This window comes from Clupea harengus, chromosome 26, assembly GCF_900700415.2.
Source record: "Clupea harengus chromosome 26, Ch_v2.0.2, whole genome shotgun sequence".
Taxonomy (NCBI): domain Eukaryota; kingdom Metazoa; phylum Chordata; class Actinopteri; order Clupeiformes; family Clupeidae; genus Clupea; species Clupea harengus.
Genome location: NC_045177.1, coordinates 4,389,437 through 4,409,505, shown reverse-complemented (window position 1 = coordinate 4,409,505; position 20,069 = coordinate 4,389,437). Strand labels below are relative to the sequence as shown.

The 20,069-nt window shown below is 41.3% G+C and overlaps 1 protein-coding gene across 1 annotated transcript; it reads right to left on the bottom strand.

The window, feature by feature from the left end:
• Positions 1–5,851: 5,851 nt before the first annotated feature.
• tmem178 (transmembrane protein 178) lies at positions 5,852–13,001 on the bottom strand. Its single transcript, XM_031564014.2, has 5 exons — positions 12,787–13,001; positions 12,094–12,557; positions 9,544–9,657; positions 8,638–8,775; positions 5,852–6,906 (listed from the first exon to the last, which is right to left on the bottom strand). Exons 2-5 carry the CDS (start codon positions 12,503–12,505, stop codon positions 6,665–6,667), a joined length of 906 nt encoding a protein of 301 aa, XP_031419874.1. The 5' UTR covers positions 12,506–12,557; positions 12,787–13,001; the 3' UTR covers positions 5,852–6,664.
• Between the last annotated feature and the right edge of the window lie 7,068 nt (positions 13,002–20,069).

Below are 20,069 nucleotides of genomic sequence, written 5' to 3'. Positions count from 1 at the left end.
CGGAGAAAGAAGTCACAGTCGATATAGATGTTAACTAACTTTCGGGGCCACTGGGGATGCATCTGATCACTCTGAATCTGTCACTGTTTTGCTCACTCAGTATTTTCAAGAGAAAGGGCTGTCATTGTAAATATATTGTTGTCTGTTGTAAGACAAGATATTGGTGTTATAGATGGTACAAGTATAGATTGATCCTAATTAAATCTCAGACTGATCCAAAAGCTGTCTTAATTAATGGCAATCCTCAATGGCGATATAGATTATATACAGTCGTAATATAATGTCCTACAGAAAATAAATAGTCCTAGGTGTTGTTTTTTTTTCTTTTCTTTTTTTAAAGGGTTTTTATCTACAGCTAGTAAGCTAACTACCGAACAGCCAACAGACCTGCCCTGTTCCTGGTAGACAACTAGTAGAGCAGGGGTCTAAAACCCTATGTTCTCTCAAACATTGATAAACTATACGTCACCTTGGTTGAAAGTGTGTAAACCGCAGAGCTGACGCCTCAAAACAGCCTCAGTGTTACATTTCCAGTCCAGTGTGTTGTCCAGGTGAACACCCAGCATCTGCTGCCTGCTTTGGCCAAGTGAGAGTGGGCTCGCTGAAGCAGGTAGATGATGGCATCTTCAACTCCATCCTTGGTGCAGTAAGCAACCTGCAGTGGGTCCGGAGAGGTGCGTGGCCCCCTGGTGGTCCGCGACAGCATTGCAGGGGGTCCGCCACATGAGCCTATGTTGATCAGTTCACCATTGACTTTTTTTTAGTTTTATAAATGTACCTGGGTCCGTCGACATATTTATGTCTGAATTGCCCAAAATACTGATGTAGACCCATATTCAGCGAAGAAATTACACTGACAAGTATTATAAGCAGAATATGTGTGCGGGGGGAGGGGGCTTGGCGGCGGCGGTTACAAACATGAAAAAGAAGGGTACGGGACTGTAAAATGTTTTGGGAATCACTGGCACATCAGTGGGCCGCGGATTACTTTCTGGTCAGAATGGTGGTCCCTGGGACAAAACCAGTTGAAAACCCCTGCTCTATCTAAAAGAAAAGGCATTATGGCATTGGCTCAAAAGCAACACTTTTAGTAACTGTCCAATTACTGTCCATTTCTGCACTGACCCACCATGAAGGCTTCCAGTTCTGTCAAGGTGTTTATGACAATGTTATTATTTATTATATTACAGACCCTATATTATAACAGACCCTATATTACAGACCCTAGATTTTGGTCTGGTGAGGTAGAGTTATCAAACCATAATGTTGACGTGTTAAAACTGAAATGTTAACAACTTAACAGATGAATGTCCTCTCTTTATGCTTGTGTAACATAGGTTTTTTTATGGAAATGAACAAGATGACAGAGAATATGCAAATACAAAATGAAAACATCAAGGAAGTGGAGATATGTGTGCTATGTGCTAACTTGGGTTCACACCAGCAGTGAACTCAACAACATTCGCCTGAAATTAGGCAGTTAAGTAGAAATCCCTTGAGATAACGTAGCCTAAACATAGCTAACACACAATTAGTTCACATAAAAAAATTATGTGATCATTTACAGTGGTGGTGATATATGGCACAGGGAAACAGGTGAGAGACTATCATTCATCAGAGAAGTCACAGGAAATCTCATCACTCAAGTTAAACACACCGTTTAATACAACAAGGAAAAGGACACGTTGAAGACTTTCCAGAAAGAACATGACAGACAATGAACTTTCACAGGCCATGAGCCAAATGAGCAAACTTTCACAGGCCATGAGCCAGATGAGCAAGAGAGTTTAAACTGTCTTTTATGTCCCAGTTTTAAGTCTGTTCATTCATATTTTTTTAAGAAGAATTCTATCAGATCACATGTCTATTGTGATAATGAAGTCTATGGTGATTCATTATTGCCAATCAAAGCCGATCCAAAAATGATCGTGCCTCATAAATGTCACCTGTCACCTTTGCACATTATAGTTCTGTCCTGCATGTGTTCAGATATTTTCACCTGAGCCAAGGGACATGTGATATACACAGCACAAGGAAAACTAAAATGGACTAAATGTCGTCAAAAATGCCTCAGCTTAACATACACAAAACGATCTATACGGTATCCAGATAGAGATGTGGTATCAATATCATGTGAAGAGTAGGCTACAACAGGAGCTAAGCCTGCATCTGGGCAACGTTTCCACGGCAAGTAGTCCTACTTGGAACATACAGAAGGTCTGGACATAACGTAATAGTTAGTTTAGTTTGACAGTTTTTAATAGGCGTAAGAGGACCACAGACGATGAGATTCGTAAAAAGTCATCCACCTTCCGTCTATCTAACCTTTCTCCTTTTTCAGATAAAATGACCAACATTTCTTTAGGCTATTTTCGGTAGGCCTATGTTGGCTAAATCTGAAAAAAAAACGTGGCAAATTCAATGTCACGCTCTACTGCCACCAGGTGGACATCTATCGAAAAGCTTTTGTTTAGCCGAATTTCATTTCACTGTGGTGGTAGAACTGTGATTTCAACAACAAAAAAGTAAGCGATTTAATAGTTACAGTTACAGTTTTCATTTAAATAGTCGTGTCGGAGCTAGGCTGTATGTGGGTTCTTTATGATCCATTTCCTTACATTTCATTTCACAAGCTTACAACTTACAACTTGACTTACAACCTTTCACAATTGAATTGATGACATTGATTTGTACGACATGTTTGTTCAAATGAGACCGTAAAAGTCACAAGTAAGGAGTTGTGTGTTTGTGGACTTTACATGTATACTATTGAACATGTGTGGCTTGTGCATTTACAAACAATTATGAAAAAATGTTCTCCATACATCTCCTCCATCCGCGCTAACGTGGTATAAGGAGAGGAATTGATGCAATAAAATAGCAGGTTACTGAAATTGATGTCAATTGGTGTCAATCTGAAATCAAACCCCACATTAGGTTAGACTAACCAAATCATGTGATGTTTTGCCATTTATAGTCTTAAAGCAGGCCATGAGCATAACCTCATCTCCTCCATCAAAGGTTAAAGTCTTGTCGTATAAGGAGAGGCATCGATGAAATAAAACAGCAGGTTACTGAAATTGCAGACGACAAATTATACTGACGCTTTTGTTAAATTGGGTTTTGTAATGGGTTTACCATGCACTACCGAATTTCCTTTTTGCTTCACTCTTACACCGTGTACTTGCGTATGCAAACCGCCAGTCCTCCACTTTATTTCGTATGTATCACTAACAATTTGTATGTTCACATTTTTCGTACGCATATGTACGATGGCTAATTGAGATCAGGCTTGTATTTTCAGTCCAGCAAGACAAAAGTTCCAAAGATATCTCAGCTACTGCAGTAGTCCGTCGTGGGCCATTTAGGTAAAAAAAGACAAATGTTACAGAATCTAAAAAAAAAAACAAGTGGAGGCATCTTTGTAGAGAGCGGCTGATTGAAAACCAGCCCATGATAAACCGATATCACCTGAGGAGGGGCTGAGAGAGCACTTCCCTTCCTAAACTGGCACTTCGACTAGTGCTTAACTTGCACTTACAGCGGTTACATTTCTGCACTTCTTTTTCTTTTCTATTTCGTTTTTCTTATGTAAAGTAGTATTTATTGTTACACCAGGGTTCTAATGCTCGCAGCTTGACTGTTCTCTCCCTTGTACGTCGCTTTGGACAAAAGCGTCTGCTAAATGACTAAATGTAAATGTAAAATAAGTACCATGTGCAGCATCACCCAATTGTATTGTAAGACGTTGCCCAGTGTTACATGAATGTTTTTGCGTGTAGGCTGTGCAGAGGATTTACAGGCTACTATTTTCATCTTCCCGAAATTGTCCTTTAGAAGGGTTATTGCAGCGTAGGCCAGATGTCAATCCTACTGAAAGACATGAAAAATAAAACCTCAGCTGCTGCTGAAATCAATATGGAAATTCACCCTAGTTACCTCAGGACTCGGGAGCTGCATAGGGGAGAGTGGGGTGATTTGTGCCACCCCCTGTTTCTAGGGAACCATAGAAGAAATTGGTCAAATAACCACACATTTTTGAAGAGTCAGCCATTTTACTCATCCTGCAAAGAAGAGAGCCTCATTGCATGAGAGATAAGCACATTTAAGTTAAAAAAACTGTTTTTTGCCTTCCAAAGTAAAATTTCAATGATCAAGGTTTTTTGATTGTTGTGTCTGAACAGTTATAGACAAGTTTGAAAACATTTCACACATGTTTTAGTGCTTTGGTAAGCTACACTTTGAGTCTATATAGCTAGCATGATTTTAACTCAAAACTGCTGGATGATGCATTTTTTCCAAAAAGGTGGGATTGGGGTGATTTGTGCCAAAGGGCCTGGATTAAGTTGTGCCAGTGATCTGTGAAGAGAATTGCAGTCAATTTTGTCTTCATTTCAATTTAATTTCGTTCTGAACATGTGTTCATGTAAATTACCTTTAAATAGAATTGCTCATTTGTTTTCATTTGAACTCAACTTTGTTCTGATGTGTTCATGAAGCCCTAGGCCTTGTTTAAGAAAATTGACCTTTGATGTGCTCATGTGCGCAATAGGCTTGTAAAAAATCGGCCTTTGATGTTGCAAAAAACTTTAAATAAACCTTAAATGAGTAATTTTGTATTGAATTTGTGTAGCTTTTATATAGCATCACAGTTTCTGAGATGAAAATATACTGTTTTACTTCAATAATCAATGGCACAATTTACCCCAATGTATTCTCTCTAAAGGCACAACTTACCCCGCACCGGGGGAAAGTTGTGCCACAAGACCACTTTTCTTAAATTTCTTAAATACTATATTTCAGATCCAAAGTGATTGTTCCCAGGGATGCACCACATCCTGAAATATATGTACATATTTTAGTTGGAAGCATTACTGTCATGGCCTCGCTTTTATAGTCACTTTAAGTAAAAACTGGCACAACTCACCCCACTCTCCCCTATTGCTAAAAGGGCTAAAAGGATTTTCAACAAATCACTGGTGGCAATCATTACAAATTACGTCTAGGTCAATATGATAACTGTAAACATATTAAGTTTACATTAATTAAAGACATTGGGATGAGTGCAACACATTTTTATAGTCTGGTGAAGCTAGCCAATTATTTTGGCCGAGACCAGAGTTGACCTTGAGTTGCCAGACCGATTGATGCTAATTATTAGATGTGCAGCTGCTTGCAAATTCTGCTAATTATGTAGCAGGCACATAAGGATGCATTAGCCTCACTTGACAGAGCTAAAAAAAAAAACAGGAAAGCTGAGGGAGACCATTTTCTTTGACTTACCATAATAATTGCAGCGCTTCCCTTCTTTCAGTTCCTGTGCTATGTAGAGGACATGAATAGCAGGTTTGTTTAGCCTGACAGGATGACACTTGGTCCCAGCACTACTCAGGTCAATAACTAGTAACAGAGGAAAAGGTGCTTAGGTAAAATGTCTGTGTTGCAACACCCAGGTGATTTGTGTTTTGTATATACAAGACCAACTAACTAACCAGCAGATGGCACGGGACAATGCTTGTGTGAATTTAGAAAACTAGTGATACTGAATGAATTTTATTTACAGTTCAAACACTTTTATTTTGTCTAGGAGGTCAGGAGTAATCAGAAGTGCCTTTGTAATTAGACCCACCTTTATAACATTAGGTAAAGGCTGAAGTGTCCACAACGAAGGTCCAATCAATCAATATACATCTTTAATCAATCAATATACATCTTCAATAAATCAATATACATCTTTAATCAATATACATCTTTAATCAAAGTTCTCCTGGGCAATAACTGTCACTCGCTTTGTGTCCATGGCTATTTCTATAATGCAACATACATTTCATTTGGCCTGGGATGGGTATTTATCAGTACTTTTTTGTTTCAATTTTATCTACCAGTTGTGTACATTTGACCAGTAATGTCTTGCAGCATTGTTTTTGTACAACAATAAAAACAATTGATAGTCAATGCCATTCATACAGTACACAGCTTACATATACAGGGTTTTCAGTTGGCACGAAGGCCGAACCTTGAGTGTCTGATTAATATTCAACAAGGAAAAGGGTACTTGACCCTGGTAATCAATGGTGCCACAGTCCTGAATACTAATAGTGTCAGCAAAACAAAATCCACTTTGCTGCATACAACAAATTGTGACACCTGATCTGAAAACCTGTCCCACACAAGTTCCCTATTGTGAGGGTTTCACATGACAATAGATGTAACAAACAACTCATATTCACCCACCACAGCTGGCTTCATATTAAGAGTCCCATATATACCCACTCATAATGCTTTATGTGTGGTTGTCTTTTTTTTTTTTTTTTTTTTACATAAACATTATCTTGAATCAAAGTCAATGCCTGTGTGTACACTATGTGTGTGCTGGGAGGGCGTTTGTGTTGACATACATAGATTAATATGCCTTAGATGACATTCTGTAACACTAACACACTGCACTTAACACCTTAATGTGTAGAGTAATACTACATGACGGACTTGTGCCTGCCAACACTATGCCAAGGCTGGGATTCCAATCTCCTGCAGGAAACATTTGACATTTTATGTTAAACTTTGAGGGATTAAATCAAACTGTTGACGTGAGTATTCCAAAGTTCCATCTTCACTGGCCACAGGAGCTGGGCTGTAAGGGGTCCCCATGTGAACCAGGAGCGGCTCATACTGAAGACTCCCGGGCGGTTTTGGAGCGGAGGGCCCTAGTGCGGCTCACGAAGGGGTATGTGGTGCAGAGAGACCCCGAGGCCACACTGAGACCCAGGCTGATCCAAGCACAGAAGATGGACCAGCTGTAGCCATGGTCTACGTCGCCAGGGAGACCGTAGATAAAAGGTGGGTTTCGAGAAAGTTCATAGGACACGCTTGCTGCGTAGGTGCACAGGGATACGGAGCAGAAAAATCCTGAAATGATACAGTGAACAGACTGTAAGGACCAATGCCTTAAATGCTGTTAGAAGGTCTGTACTGGATATCAACAAATCCCAACCTAGAAGTATGTGCTCTGAACACATTTAAAAAAAAAGCTGTCCACAGTGTACTACGAGATCTATGGATCTCTCCAGCCTCTTCAGTTTTCCTAAAGTCATACAGAGTGAGCTGTGACCTTATCTCCACTCACCTCCCATATCATCAGCCACTCCCTGCACATGTTCCAACAGCTCTTAAAACAGCTATCATTAACACCACTTGAAGAAGCCATCTTTGGATCCAGACATCTCCAAATACAGGCTGTTCTCCAACCTCCCTTTCCCACCTACAGGGCCAGGGTGAGTGACTGCTGCTCAACTACATTTACATTTACATTTAGTCATTTAGCAGACGCTTTTATCCAAAGCGACTTACATATGTGCGACTTACAATGTATACTCATTTTACATTTTTACACTGATGGCACACTGCACATCAGGAGCAATTAGGGGTTCAGTGTCTTGCTCAAGGACGCTTCGACAGGGAATCGAACTAGCAACCTTCTGATTACTAAACGACTTCTCTACCTCCTGTACCACTTTCGCCCCATACTCGCCCCAACTATAGGACCATGCACAGTGTCATGATCTCTCGTGGTTCCAGTCTGCTTTCTGTTCGGCTCACAGAAACTGCTCTGCTCAGCTTACATAGCCTACTGCTATGGCTACTGATGCTAGCGCTCCCTGTTCCTTGATTCCTGCTAGCTGCATTCAACACAGCTGAACAGGGGAGCAGACTTTGGATTGGTTTCATTCCAATTTAACAGGGAGAACTGAAGATGTCTCCAGACGACATTGTAAGAATAGATAACACCCAGTTAGTGATGTAACCAGAAACCAAGACGTATAATTTCACTGCTATGTGGATGAAAACGGGACTTCAACATGGACCTATTACATCATCATATCTCACAGTTATGAGAAAACTAAAAATGCGTGCTAACAAGGCTACAATCTAATTACTTTTCTTCAGACCCACCTCTAACTTCGGAATTTCCCTATACCTTTACCCAATCTTTCAATCTTCCTTCGGGGCCCACCTTCAGGAGGCCTCTGTGTTGGTTTAGACATGTTAATTAGAAGTGCTAATACTGTTATTGTTGCCTCAGACATTCAGTCCACATTTCAACATGGTTGACTACTCACTACATGAGACCACTCAAGCCCCCATCCACCTTCTGTAACCTAACTTCCAACAACATCCTCCTTCGACGGGTTCCAAGTGCTAAATTAAAGACAAGTGGGTGGAGAGATGGAGAGGAATGTCTTCCCAATGTCCTTAGAGAACCACAGACTAGAGATATATTAAGGAGCATCTCAAAACAGTTTTTTGCATACTATTTTTTCGATGCATCACTTTGAGATTTTCGACTTGCTTTATAAATAAAATGTCCTCTCAGTCTTATTATTATTAACTACAATAACTTATTAGTCTTATTATTATTAACTACAATAACTTATTATTATTATTATTATTATTATATAAAGATATGAGAGAGTGGTTGACTGCAAAAGACTGCTTTTGAGATCCATATATACAAAGAACTGAAAATCCAGAAGACTAGTGGTGAGCTGAACCTGATGTGCAGTGAAGTAAAACCATAGGAAACCAGTGGAGTGCATCCAGATCGGCTGTTGGCTAGTGGAGGACATCTGTGTAGCTTACCTGCCATGAGGAAGAGGAGTCCAGAGACGTGCTGGGTTAGGCTCTCCTCCCAGAAGAAGCCCACGGTCGCCACGATGCTCCCGCACAGCAGCACGGCAGCTGCCATCCCCAGGAATCCTGCTGTGATTCGCCGGAGATCTGCCCATGAAACACACACACACACACACACACACACTGTATCCATGACAACCACCCACACAGTGACTAGGCAACAGGCCTTGAATAAAGATATGTAGCACTTTTATTCTAGGCAACTCAAGATGCTTTTGGCTCAGAGCTGCGTATGTTTAGACAGGTAGTGAAAAGTGACACTGTATGACTGTATGTTAAATATGATACTATTATGTCTAAGGTTGAATCTCCAATTTCCAAGGTTGAAAACAACAGTTAATCCATAAAAGTTTAGACTTTTACATTGGAAGTTATTGCAGAGACACATTATTCCTGATGCTATTGTTCACATAATAATAACACAGTACAATATCATGGTAAAATAAATGTAAATGCAACCATTATTTTAAAATAAATGTATCTTTAAAGGAAGGACAGGGAAGAGTTTTGTTAGCGCAACAAACACATTGAAGCAACACTATGAATATGAATGAATGTCGGTGGTGGTCGGAGGGGCCGTTGGCGCTGATTGGCAGCCACGCTTCTGTCAGTCTGCCCCAGGGCAGCTGTGGCTACTGAGGTAGCTTACCACCACCGGTATGACTGTGTGTGTATGACTACTGGACTCTGGACTCTGTAAAGCGACTTCGGGTATATAGAGAAGCGCTATATAAAATTGAATTGATTGATTGATTGATTGACTATTGCTGTGCAGCCTCCCCAACAGGAGCTAACAGACACCGAGTAGGAGTGAGATCCATAGTGGAAACGCTCTCAGGAAACACGAGGCCTTACGCAGGAGGTGCCACTCGTCCTGCTGGATGGTCCTGGTGAGGTTCAGAGGGATGTTCCTGAGCCGGATGGGCTGGGAGAAGTGATACTTTACAGTAGTGCACTGATCTGCAATACCTGTGGAGACAGAACGCAGTCTCTTTAAATCACATAATACCTGTGGAGACAGAACACAGCCTCTTTAAATCACATAATACCTGTGTAGAGAGAATGCATCCTCTTTGAATCACACAATACATGTGTAGAGAGAATGCATCCTCTTTAAATCACATAATACCTGTGGAGACAGAATACAGTCTCTTTAAATCACATAATACCTGTGGAGACAGAACACAGCCTCTTTAAATCACATAATACCTGTGTAGAGAGAATGCATCCTCTTTAAATCACATGATACCTGTGCAGACAGAATCCAGTCTCTTTAAATCACATAATACCTGTGTAGAGAGAACGCAGTCTCTTTAAATCACATAATACCTGTGCAGACAGAACACAGCCTCTTTAAATCACATAATACCTGTGTAGAGAGAACGCAGTCTCTTTAAATCACATAATACCTGTGGAGACAGAATACAGTCTCTTTAAATCACATAATACCTGTGGAGACAGAACACAGCCTCTTTAAATCACATAATACCTGTGTAGAGAGAATGCATCCTCTTTAAATCACATGATACCTGTGCAGACAGAATCCAGTCTCTTTAAATCACATAATACCTGTGTAGAGAGAATGCATCCTCTTTGAATCACACAATACATTTGTAGAGAGAATGCATCCTCTTTAAATCACATAATACCTGTGCAGACAGAATCCAGTCTCTTTAAATCACATAATACCTGTGTAGAGAGAATGCATCCTCTTTGAATCACACAATACATTTGTAGAGAGAATGCATCCTCTTTAAATCACATAATACCTGTGGAGAGAGAATGCATCATCTTTAAATCACACAATACCTGTGTAGAGAGAATGCATCATCTTTAAATCCCATAATAACCCTCACACTCAGCTATCGTGATGAGCCTCATAAGACTACCTTAACAGAGAGTATTTAACAGTAAGTGAAGACAAGAGTGAAGCATGATTTCAGCATTATGATAATACATACCAATTTTGAATCAGTAAAGTGGCAGGAATAAATTACATAAATTATCTGCTGTTTTATTCATCATCCTCCAAACCCATCTATCAATAAGTAATGCTCGAATGTGTGCCTGTTATCACTCTCCTTAAGTTTGAAAGGCCTCTGCTCATCACATTGCCTGAATGCTTTAGAACTTTCAGAACTGCAGCCTCACTCCTCCGACCCCCCTGCGTGACCTTCTGTCACTATATGCCTGAATTCAAAAATTTGGCTTCAGTGGTGGACCAGTTCGTCTGCAGGAGCCAGAGCTACACAGGGGACTGCAGCAATCAGGCCAAGTGAATGCAGTCTTTGAGTTCTCTCCTCATGAAAACAACCTCACACAGCTTGTGAGCTGAATCCTTCAGCTTCTTGTTGTTGCTTTAGACTTCTACATTGACAGGTGTGACATATTTACAATGAAACACAATTTGCACAAATTCTAGCCTGATAATGGTGTCAAACCCCTTTCAATTAGTACATTCCCAGTAGCATTAGCAATACATTAAACCTAAAACAAATAAGTTGATACTTATTATGAAATTATGACTAGCCTACTCAGAAGCCATATTTACCACTAATGCATTTCCGTCTCATTTCAACTGGCACACATATACAATAAGGTATAGTGTCAAATATTACACATCTAATCGCCTATGCCAGAAATCAAAGATCCTCCTGGATGAAGGTCAAGTGCTTCCTGTGGCTTCTCTCCTGCCTGAAAAACAAGTTAGAAACTGTCTTGCCTTGGTAAAGCCTAGCATTATAAGATATATTAAAACAAGTTAGAAACGGTCTTGGCTTGGTAAAGCCTAGCATTATAAGATATCTGTTAGAAACTGTCTTGGCTTGGTAAAGCCTAGCATTATAAGATATCTACCTGCACCATTTCCCTAGATGACTTATTCCATTTTTGTCCAAGCTATGGCACCTTAGGCCATTACGTAGCAATGTTAAATAAAACATTTAATTGGCCTTTAAAACATGACCATAGGCCATTGTCAGCATTTTGCCAATGCAGGCATGCTATAACTTAAAAATAGACTTTAAACTATGGAGATAAGAAATTTGAAGTCTCTACTACGAGTTTAAAAAGCAAGAACTAGGCCGACACTGATTATTGTACCAAACCGCCTGTCCGATGGTATTGCTATCGACAAGGATAGAAACGTGATGAATCAGCCGATCTATAATAGGCCTATGAAGATGCACTTTCATCGATTTGCTCAGGAAACGATTCGGCATAAGCTGGCGAATTAAAAGCCCTCTCTTTTGACGCAACGCACAATTTAGCCTTGAGTTGAACGCAACACTATGTTACAAATCAAATCAAACAACAACAAACAAGAACAAGACCACAGCCAAAAAACACTGCACTCACTAGTTCCATCTTGTTAGGTGGGCAAGTGTACTTTTTTTCTTATCTTACCTTTTGATATGAGTTTGTCAATATCCCGGTCAATACCCTGAAAGTAGCATTTTCGCCACAGACCAGAATAGGTGGAGAACAGCGGTCTCCCACACTCCGTCTCCAAAATCCCCATTCCCAAAATCGCCCTCCAATTTTCGAGCAATTCCTCTTCTCTGCTTCCGACGTGGATAGGTTTCATCAGAGCAAGGTTGCGCCTGGGGTTGCCGCTGTCAACTAGCGGCAGGTGGTAAATGGGCATCTCCCTGTTTTTCTGATCGTTGGAGTCAGTCCCATACTGATCACAGTTTTCTTTGTGTCGCCTGGTGTCCGTTTCATACCAGTGGTCCGTGAAAATAGCGGTAACCAGTAGAATTAGAGACAGAAGGCTCATGGACAAGCTGAGCGTCGTTACAAGCGGTTGTTTCTCCATGTTTCAACCATCAGACCAGAGTTCTGCACGGTCTTCTTATCCACGGGATGACCTTAGAACATCAATTATCCTTGTTTAGGCATTATTTATCAACAACTCTCTCTGCAAATGACTCCTAATACATGTCACTTATTCAAGCCTATAACATCCCTAGTGCTAAATACAGTAGCATAGGCAGTAGCCGCACAGGTGGGGTGTATTTTGCAAAATCAGTAGTCTAATAGCGGGCTATAGGTATACGGGCTGCGCCGAACGTGCCTGCGATAGTACCGTCTGTTTACCTGCGCGCTCCGTGTCAGTAATCGTCTTCAAAGGGGAAAAGTTGTATAGTCGATCCAAATCATTCGTTATGGGAGTCATTCCCTTGCCGACAGAAGTGTGAGGGAATGTCAAGGTTGTCGCGCCTGTGCCAACCTTAGCGAAGGGTGTGTCCGTTAGACTTCCATCGCGAGCGTTGTGTCATATAGTGCATGAGCCAAGGAGTCACCGCTACCACTTGGGGGGGCAAATGCTCCCTATATTTTACTGAGAGCTATGGAGTATCTCTGGAGTATATTTTTGAAAGCTATGGAGTATCTCTGGAGTATATTCCTGAAAGCTATTTATCTCTGGAGTATATTTACTGAAAGCTACAGTATGTATCTCTGAAGTATATTAGCCCACTGAAAGCCATGTGTCTCTGGAGTATACTTCTGAAAGCTATGTGTCTCTGAGTTATATTACTGAAAGCTATGTATCTCTGGAGTATATTTATGCATGAAAGCAACCTAGATCCGATAGCTTTGTCATTTTACAGTCTCATAAGTAGACCTCCCTTTGGGGCATTCCATGTATGGTACTGATATGTATGATATGTACTTGGTCAGATTGGCACATTGCATAGGGATTTGTGTTAAATACAGCCCCTCTTTTTCCAAACTTAAATGTAATGGTATCTGTGCAGTTTCAAGGCCATTGGCTAAACATGATGACTACCTAAGGCACCATGAGATAAACCTATGAGAATGAATAAACAAAATATCATACAAAGCTTAAATATTGTCATTTGTATAGCCTGCCATTGTAGATTGCATGGTCTACTACACCAGTTGAACTCAAATTGGCATTGTCATAACTAGATTCAAACAAGATCTATGTTTTCACTGCCCACTTCAATGTGTAACAGTAGGCAATGAAGGGTATTCTTATGGATTGGACTGTCACAAGTATGCTAAATAGGGTTAATAAGGAATAACAGAGTTGGCTAAACTATATATATGTACGTATATGTCCTGAAGGAAACACAAGCACTTACAACTCAGATATAAAATCGTTTTAAATCCAAAACCTCCATAGTACTGCTTTCCTTTTCACGGGCAGGAGAGCTATTAGACAAAAAAAAACTCAAATAGGTTAGCCTACTGATAACTTTGATATCCACTTCATATAGGCAACCATAAAAGAAAACCACCATCTAAAATTTTAGGCTACAAAGTAATCCACATCTTTATATGTTATAAGTAAAACAATTAAAACAACTTTATAAGTTAACAATCAAGACTACAACAAAAACTGATGAATACATCCCACCAGATATCTCTTTAAAGAATGTCTTATTTGTGCATAATAAATATTTATCTGAATGACAGGAATGAGGAATGTCTGAATTTGTGTAAACAATGGAGAGAGTCACTTCCTGTGAGCTGAAGAATTCAGTGGTGCTGAGTTAATGTGAGAGAATCCACAATTCATTTCTATTTAATTTTTTATCATTTTAAAAACAGTCTGTGTTGCTTGTATACTCCAAATTTACAATCCCTGCCTTACACTGAAATGACATACAAAATGAAGTTCCAATAAAGTCTGCCTGTCTGAGAGCTCTGCTGTGTAGGCTCGTCCAAGGCTATGGACGGGTTGTCTAGACATCAATGAGATCTCTCCACCTGCAACAATCAGTATCAGAATCAGTATCTGAAAGAGAGTGTGGTCACTTCTTATTCCTTTCCGAGGAGACAGACTTCACCACTTTAAGGGCTTTATCCTCATCCTTGCCCATGCCACGAGCTTGTCATGTCGTCCATGTAACTTATCAGCTGTGGTAGCCTTTGTCCTGATTTGCAGTTTTACCCCTCCGACCATCGACCATGCCCCAATTAGGATGATCTCAAAAGCTGCAATGAACAGGATGGGGGAGATAGAGCATCCCATGGCAATGCCTACTTCCAGCTGTTGCCAACCTGTGGTGAAAAACTAATGGGCATAGCATATTCGGCGGTCCCAGAATTGTCTGGCAACCAGCTTTCTAATTCAGTCAGGGATGCAAAAGAAATCCAGGGCGAAGTGGACGAGTTGGTGAGAGGCAGACCCGTGTGCATTGACAAGGTCCAGCCACATGACATGCAGGTCACCTCGCTCTCTTTAAGCTCTCTGGATCTGTGCCCAGATTATTGCTGAGTGTTCTACACACCATGGCACACATGCCCTCTGGCAACCAGTGTTGTACCCATTGCTCTTGAGATAGCTGGTCATCCTCCTGGCCATAATGGAGAAGTTGATTTCCCCTTCAACATTAAGCAGATCAATGCTCCTGAACTGACTGATGCTGCAGGGGTTTGGCACCCACGGGATGGAAACTGTAACAGCTATCTGCCACTAAGAAGGGCGACCGTGGTACAGTGGTAGAGAAGTCGTTTAGTAATCAGAAGGTTGCTAGTTCGATTCCCTGTCGAAGCGTCCTTGAGCAAGACACTGAACCCCTAATTGCTCCTGATGTGCAGTGTGCCATCAGTGGAAATGTAAAATGTGTATACATTGTAAGTCGCTTTGGATAAAAGCGTCTGCTAAATGACTAAATGTAGAAGGGATGAGTTGTTTCTTCCATGCAGCTCTCCTGAGGTTCCACAGGATTTCTAGGACACAGGGGCAGTTCTTGTTAAGCCTGTGTGGTATCCCATTGGGGTTTTAGGTTGCTTTTGCCTTTCCAACAACATCTATTGAGCTTGAGAAGAGCAGTGTTGAACATGAAGGCTAGAGGGGCTAGCTGAGGAACGTAACCTGGAGATCATAAGAGGGTTGACATTGCTGCTCTCTGATGTGTTGTTCAAGCTCAGATTGAGTAGAATCCAGTTTCCCACCCCTCTTGTCCTCCACAGTTGCCTTATTCTGGAATGCATCTAACGTTCTGAACGTCCATTGACAGTGATACCCTCAAAATGGTAAAAACATATTCATAAAAAATGGCTGGCGGAAACAAAAAATGCATGCGCACTGTTGCACCAAAAAGATGCTTCAGAGACAGAGGTAAAGATGTAAAGATACTTCAGGTAAAGATGTGGTCACGGGCACCAATGGGCAGAGCCAGGCCGAAGTGAATTAGTAAATGGTTTGGTTAAAGTCAACTGCACTGCAGAACAATCCCTTTAAACTGAATGTGTGAGATGAGATTACAGTGTAAGAAGATCATCACAGGTTCTGGACAGTGTTCGCCATGAGCACTTTTCCAAGGAATAAATAGTGTTTCATCAGTTTGTTTAATTTTTTTTTTATTTTTTAAAACCCAAGCCACATCTCTTCGAACTGACTTTTCGTACTTTCACTCCTTTCCATAATAGGATAAGGTGTGGTGATGCGAAACAATGCTGTTAAGCGTTTACTGCAACAGCATATCAGGTTCGTCTCAGGTAACTATGGTATTCCATGTCAATTAGATTGAGAATTTATCCTTTGCATTTATCGTTTTACATCAAATTATACTGGGAACATATTTTAAGATATTTCATGTTGATGCTGCATCTAGAACCCCAGCAGAACTGAACAGGTGAGTGAAAGCCTGTGGCCTCTAGAAGCCTGTTTAGCTGAGCACTGGGTCATCGGGAGAGAGTGGCCATACAAATGTATAAATGTCTGACAGTATGTATGTAGATATACGGACACCTCCCCAGGATATCCAGAGTTGTTGAGAACCTGTAAAATGCAAGAGCTGCAGTCTGTGACCATTCTCCTACGTGAATAGGGAGTGCATAGGATATGGGAGATTGTGAGCTATATTTATGTTGATGAATCTGAACATCTGGACCTGCAAATCTCTTTTTGCATTCCGCTACAGCCATGTCAAGGATATGAAATAAGAAAAGTCATCATTGTGTGTTTACATCCTGGATGGAATTCCTGCTGACTGAGTGTAGCAGGGTTAAATGTGTTTGAGTGGTTTCTGTGTGTGTGTGTGTGTGTTTGTATTTTCTCCACACATCTGTGTATCTGGTGTGGGACATGGGTGTGGCTACGGGAGGAAAGAACGTCTTTTCAATGGTATTGATAACCTTAACAATGGACTGCTTTTCAACCTGTCACTCAACATGGAAATTGTACAACCTGCCTAAACTGTTCGCCGGTTTCTCTCCAATAAAAAAGACTCACCTCACCGTCAGTATAAAAACTCAAAGACATCAAAACACATAAAAACACCGGTTCTCCCTTAGAATAGAGACCTAGTGGAACAATAAATACTATTTAACATAAGAAATAAAAAAAAGTGCAGGAATGTAACTACTGTAGGTGCAAGTTTAGTACTAGTTAGAGGAGATAGAGACTAGACTAGAGAGGTAGAAATGCTAGTTAGCATTGACGCTACTCCTCCAGGTCCCTTCTTTCAACTCTCAAACAGAGAGTGGTACAGGAGGTAGAGCAGTCGGTTAGTAATCAAAAGGTTGCTAGTTCGATTCCCTGTCGAAGCGTCCTTGAGCAAGACACTGAACCCCTAATTGCTCCTGATGTGCAGTGTGCCATCAGTGTAAATATAAAATGTGTATACATTGTAAGTCGCTTTGGATAAAAGCGTCTGCTAAATGTAAATGTAGACCATTTTCTCTGGAGTGAATAAAGACTTCACAAACTAAAATGGATTCCTGTTCAATGAAACCCTAGCTTGTTCTTTCTTCTTCGCCTGAGGAACAAGGACCTTAGCATAGCCAGTCTACTCTTCACCTCTGCCTGCAGTACACTAATGCCTCCTCTCTGTTCACCATCTGCTCGTTCCCACTGCTTCTTCAGCTGCCTCCTCGTCATGACCTTGCTTCTCTGTCCTAGCTTTCTGACAAACTCCATATCTTTCCATTCCATAATTAAAGATGACCTCATCCATGCAATTCAGTTCACTCTCCCTTCAATTCTTCCCAAATTCCTTTTCAATCATCATTGATGCAACCCCATTCCTTGACTTCAGAAGCCCCTTGCCTTCTAACCTTTGGTTTCTGTCCGCCACGTTTCCTTCCTAGTCTGCTTGATTTGTCCCTGCTGTACGCCAGCTGCATGATGTCCACCATTCCATTTACATTTAGTCATTTAGCAGACGCTTTTATCCAAAGCGACTTACATATGTGAGACTTACAATGTATACACATTTTACATTTTCACTGATGGCGCACTGCACATCAGGAGCAATTAGGGGTTCAGTGTCTTGCTCAAGGACACTTCGACAGGGAATCGAACTAGCAACCTTCTGATTACTAAACGACTTCTCTACCACTGTACCACTGTCTCCCCGCAAGTGTGCCACGTCCTCCTCCAGCGTTAGCAGGGCTGTTGATATCATGTGGTCTATGGTGCGTAACCCGCTGCTGGATTTCAACCTTTGAGCTGTTTATTTACAAGTAGTGCTCAATGCGGGGCCCCTGTACTCTTTCATCCAGGCATTTTTTCCTTCACTGATCCTCAAGCCTTTTAGTGAAGTTTACTTCCTCCATCAGTCGGAGCAACACTTTTTTTGCAAGTAAAAAAATGTATTCGTAGTGTGCTGGTCTATGCTTCCCACATTGAAAGAAATGATTATCTGTTGATCTGTTATGAGTGTATGTGGCAGTGTTGTGCTTATGTTGTAAATTTGTGATGTGAATAAATATATGATACAGGCAAGAAGCTGTTTGCTCAAGGTTTCTTCTTATTAAAAGGAAGTTTTTCCTAGCCTTAGTGCCTTAGTGCCTTAGTACCTGCTCTAGGGTTCAGGCTTTGGGCTCTGTAAAGTGCCTTGAGACAATTGCAATCGTTACTGGCCTGGATGGTTTGAGGATGTCGAGCAGTTTTGTAGATCTGGCCCCCATTAATCCCCCTGCCACATCTCAACCTTTTGAGCGTGAAGCAGTAGATAGATATATATGGCCCACTACTACAGACCTGAAGTAAGAATTGATATGTTTTGGTTATCAGTAATTCTTTTTCAAAATGGGCCGAGGCTTATCCTTAGCAAAATCAGGAGGCTAAATCTGTGGTTTAGGTGTGGGTAAAACATTAGGTGTGTCGGTTGGGGCCCCCGTGTATCATTCGACCAAGGGAGAAGTTTGAATTGTCTAAAACCTTTTGTTTGTCTTTCTGTCCCAGGGGAGTTGCCATGAATCCCATGTAGCCAGAGTGTTCAGAGGAGCTAACCTGCAGCCCAAGGGCCCCTGTCCAGTGGTGCTGTGGTGAACTAACCTGCAGCCCATGGGCCCCTGTCCAGGGGTGCTGTGGTGAACTAACCTGCAGCCCAAGGGCCCCTGTCCAGGGGTGCTGTGGTTGGAAGCCAGGAGGAGGAGGACGGTTCTGATAGAGATGTGTCGCAGAGGTCTCTGCAAGCTGCTAAAAGGAGGAGAGACATAGAGAGGAGAAGATAGCTGAAGAAAGGAGAAGACAAGAGAAGAGGTGAATGGAGAGCAGAGAGGAGAGGAGATGAAAAGATAGGAGCAGTGGACAGGAGGAGACACATGGAGAGCAGAGAGGAGAGGAGAGCTAAGGGAAGGAGCAGACAGGAGAGGAGAAGATAGGATGAGAGGTGAAAATGAGAGGAGAGCAGAGCAAACACCCCTGTTGCTCATACAGGTTTACTCGTAAGTAAATCACAATTGGCTAAGCCTTGGCCACTATATGTGGATTTGTCTTCATATAACAATGCATAGTTTATTTGATTATGGTTGTACTTTTATTAATCCCTAATCTCTCCCCTTACATACAAGGAAACGAGGAAAAGTAAATAAAAAACAGAGCAAAGTCATAAAATCCAGGGAGGGGGAGGTGGTCCCTCCCTTGTTGACTCCATGGCTTGTTGTTGGAGCGGCTGCAGCTGCCCAAGGGTAACCTGCTGTGGAAGGCCCTGAGACTGTGGCACAGGGCCAGGAGGGAGAGGCGGCTGCCAGCACTTTAAGTCCTACTCAAGCCTAACTGTTTGCTTCCCAGCTTTATAACGTAAAGTTTGAATCATGAAGTTGTGCAAAAGGTGAATCAAATAGTCCCCATATACCTCGACAGTGAGGTAAAAAAAAATGTATTTAAAATCTATCTGATGTCAGACTTATGTGATGTGCTATAAATCCAGGGATAGAAGTAGGCCCTGTGTTTATAGTTTTATGTTTATCTTATTGTTTGAATTCCTTAAAATCTGGGTCGCAACTTAATGACGAAGTGAAATTGTGGGTCCCAAACCCAGACTACTTGAGAAGCACTGAGCTAGAGGACCGTGAGTTGCAATTCACTGAATTTGACAAAAAGTGTATTAGGATCGCAGATTCTGTCTTCAACCATGTCACTGTTTCTCATTCCAAGCATTCCCCTTCTAGCA

Coding starts and splice junctions, on each gene's coding strand:
- tmem178 (XM_031564014.2), bottom strand. CDS start 12,505: ATGGAGAAACAACCGCTTGTAACGACGCTCAGCTTGTCCATGAGCCTT. Junction 9,658..12,093: donor TGACAAACTCATATCAAAAG/GTAAGATAAGAA, acceptor CTGTCTCCACAG/GTATTGCAGATCAGTGCACT. Junction 8,776..9,543: donor GGACGAGTGGCACCTCCTGC/GTAAGGCCTCGT, acceptor TTTCATGGGCAG/ATCTCCGGCGAATCACAGCA.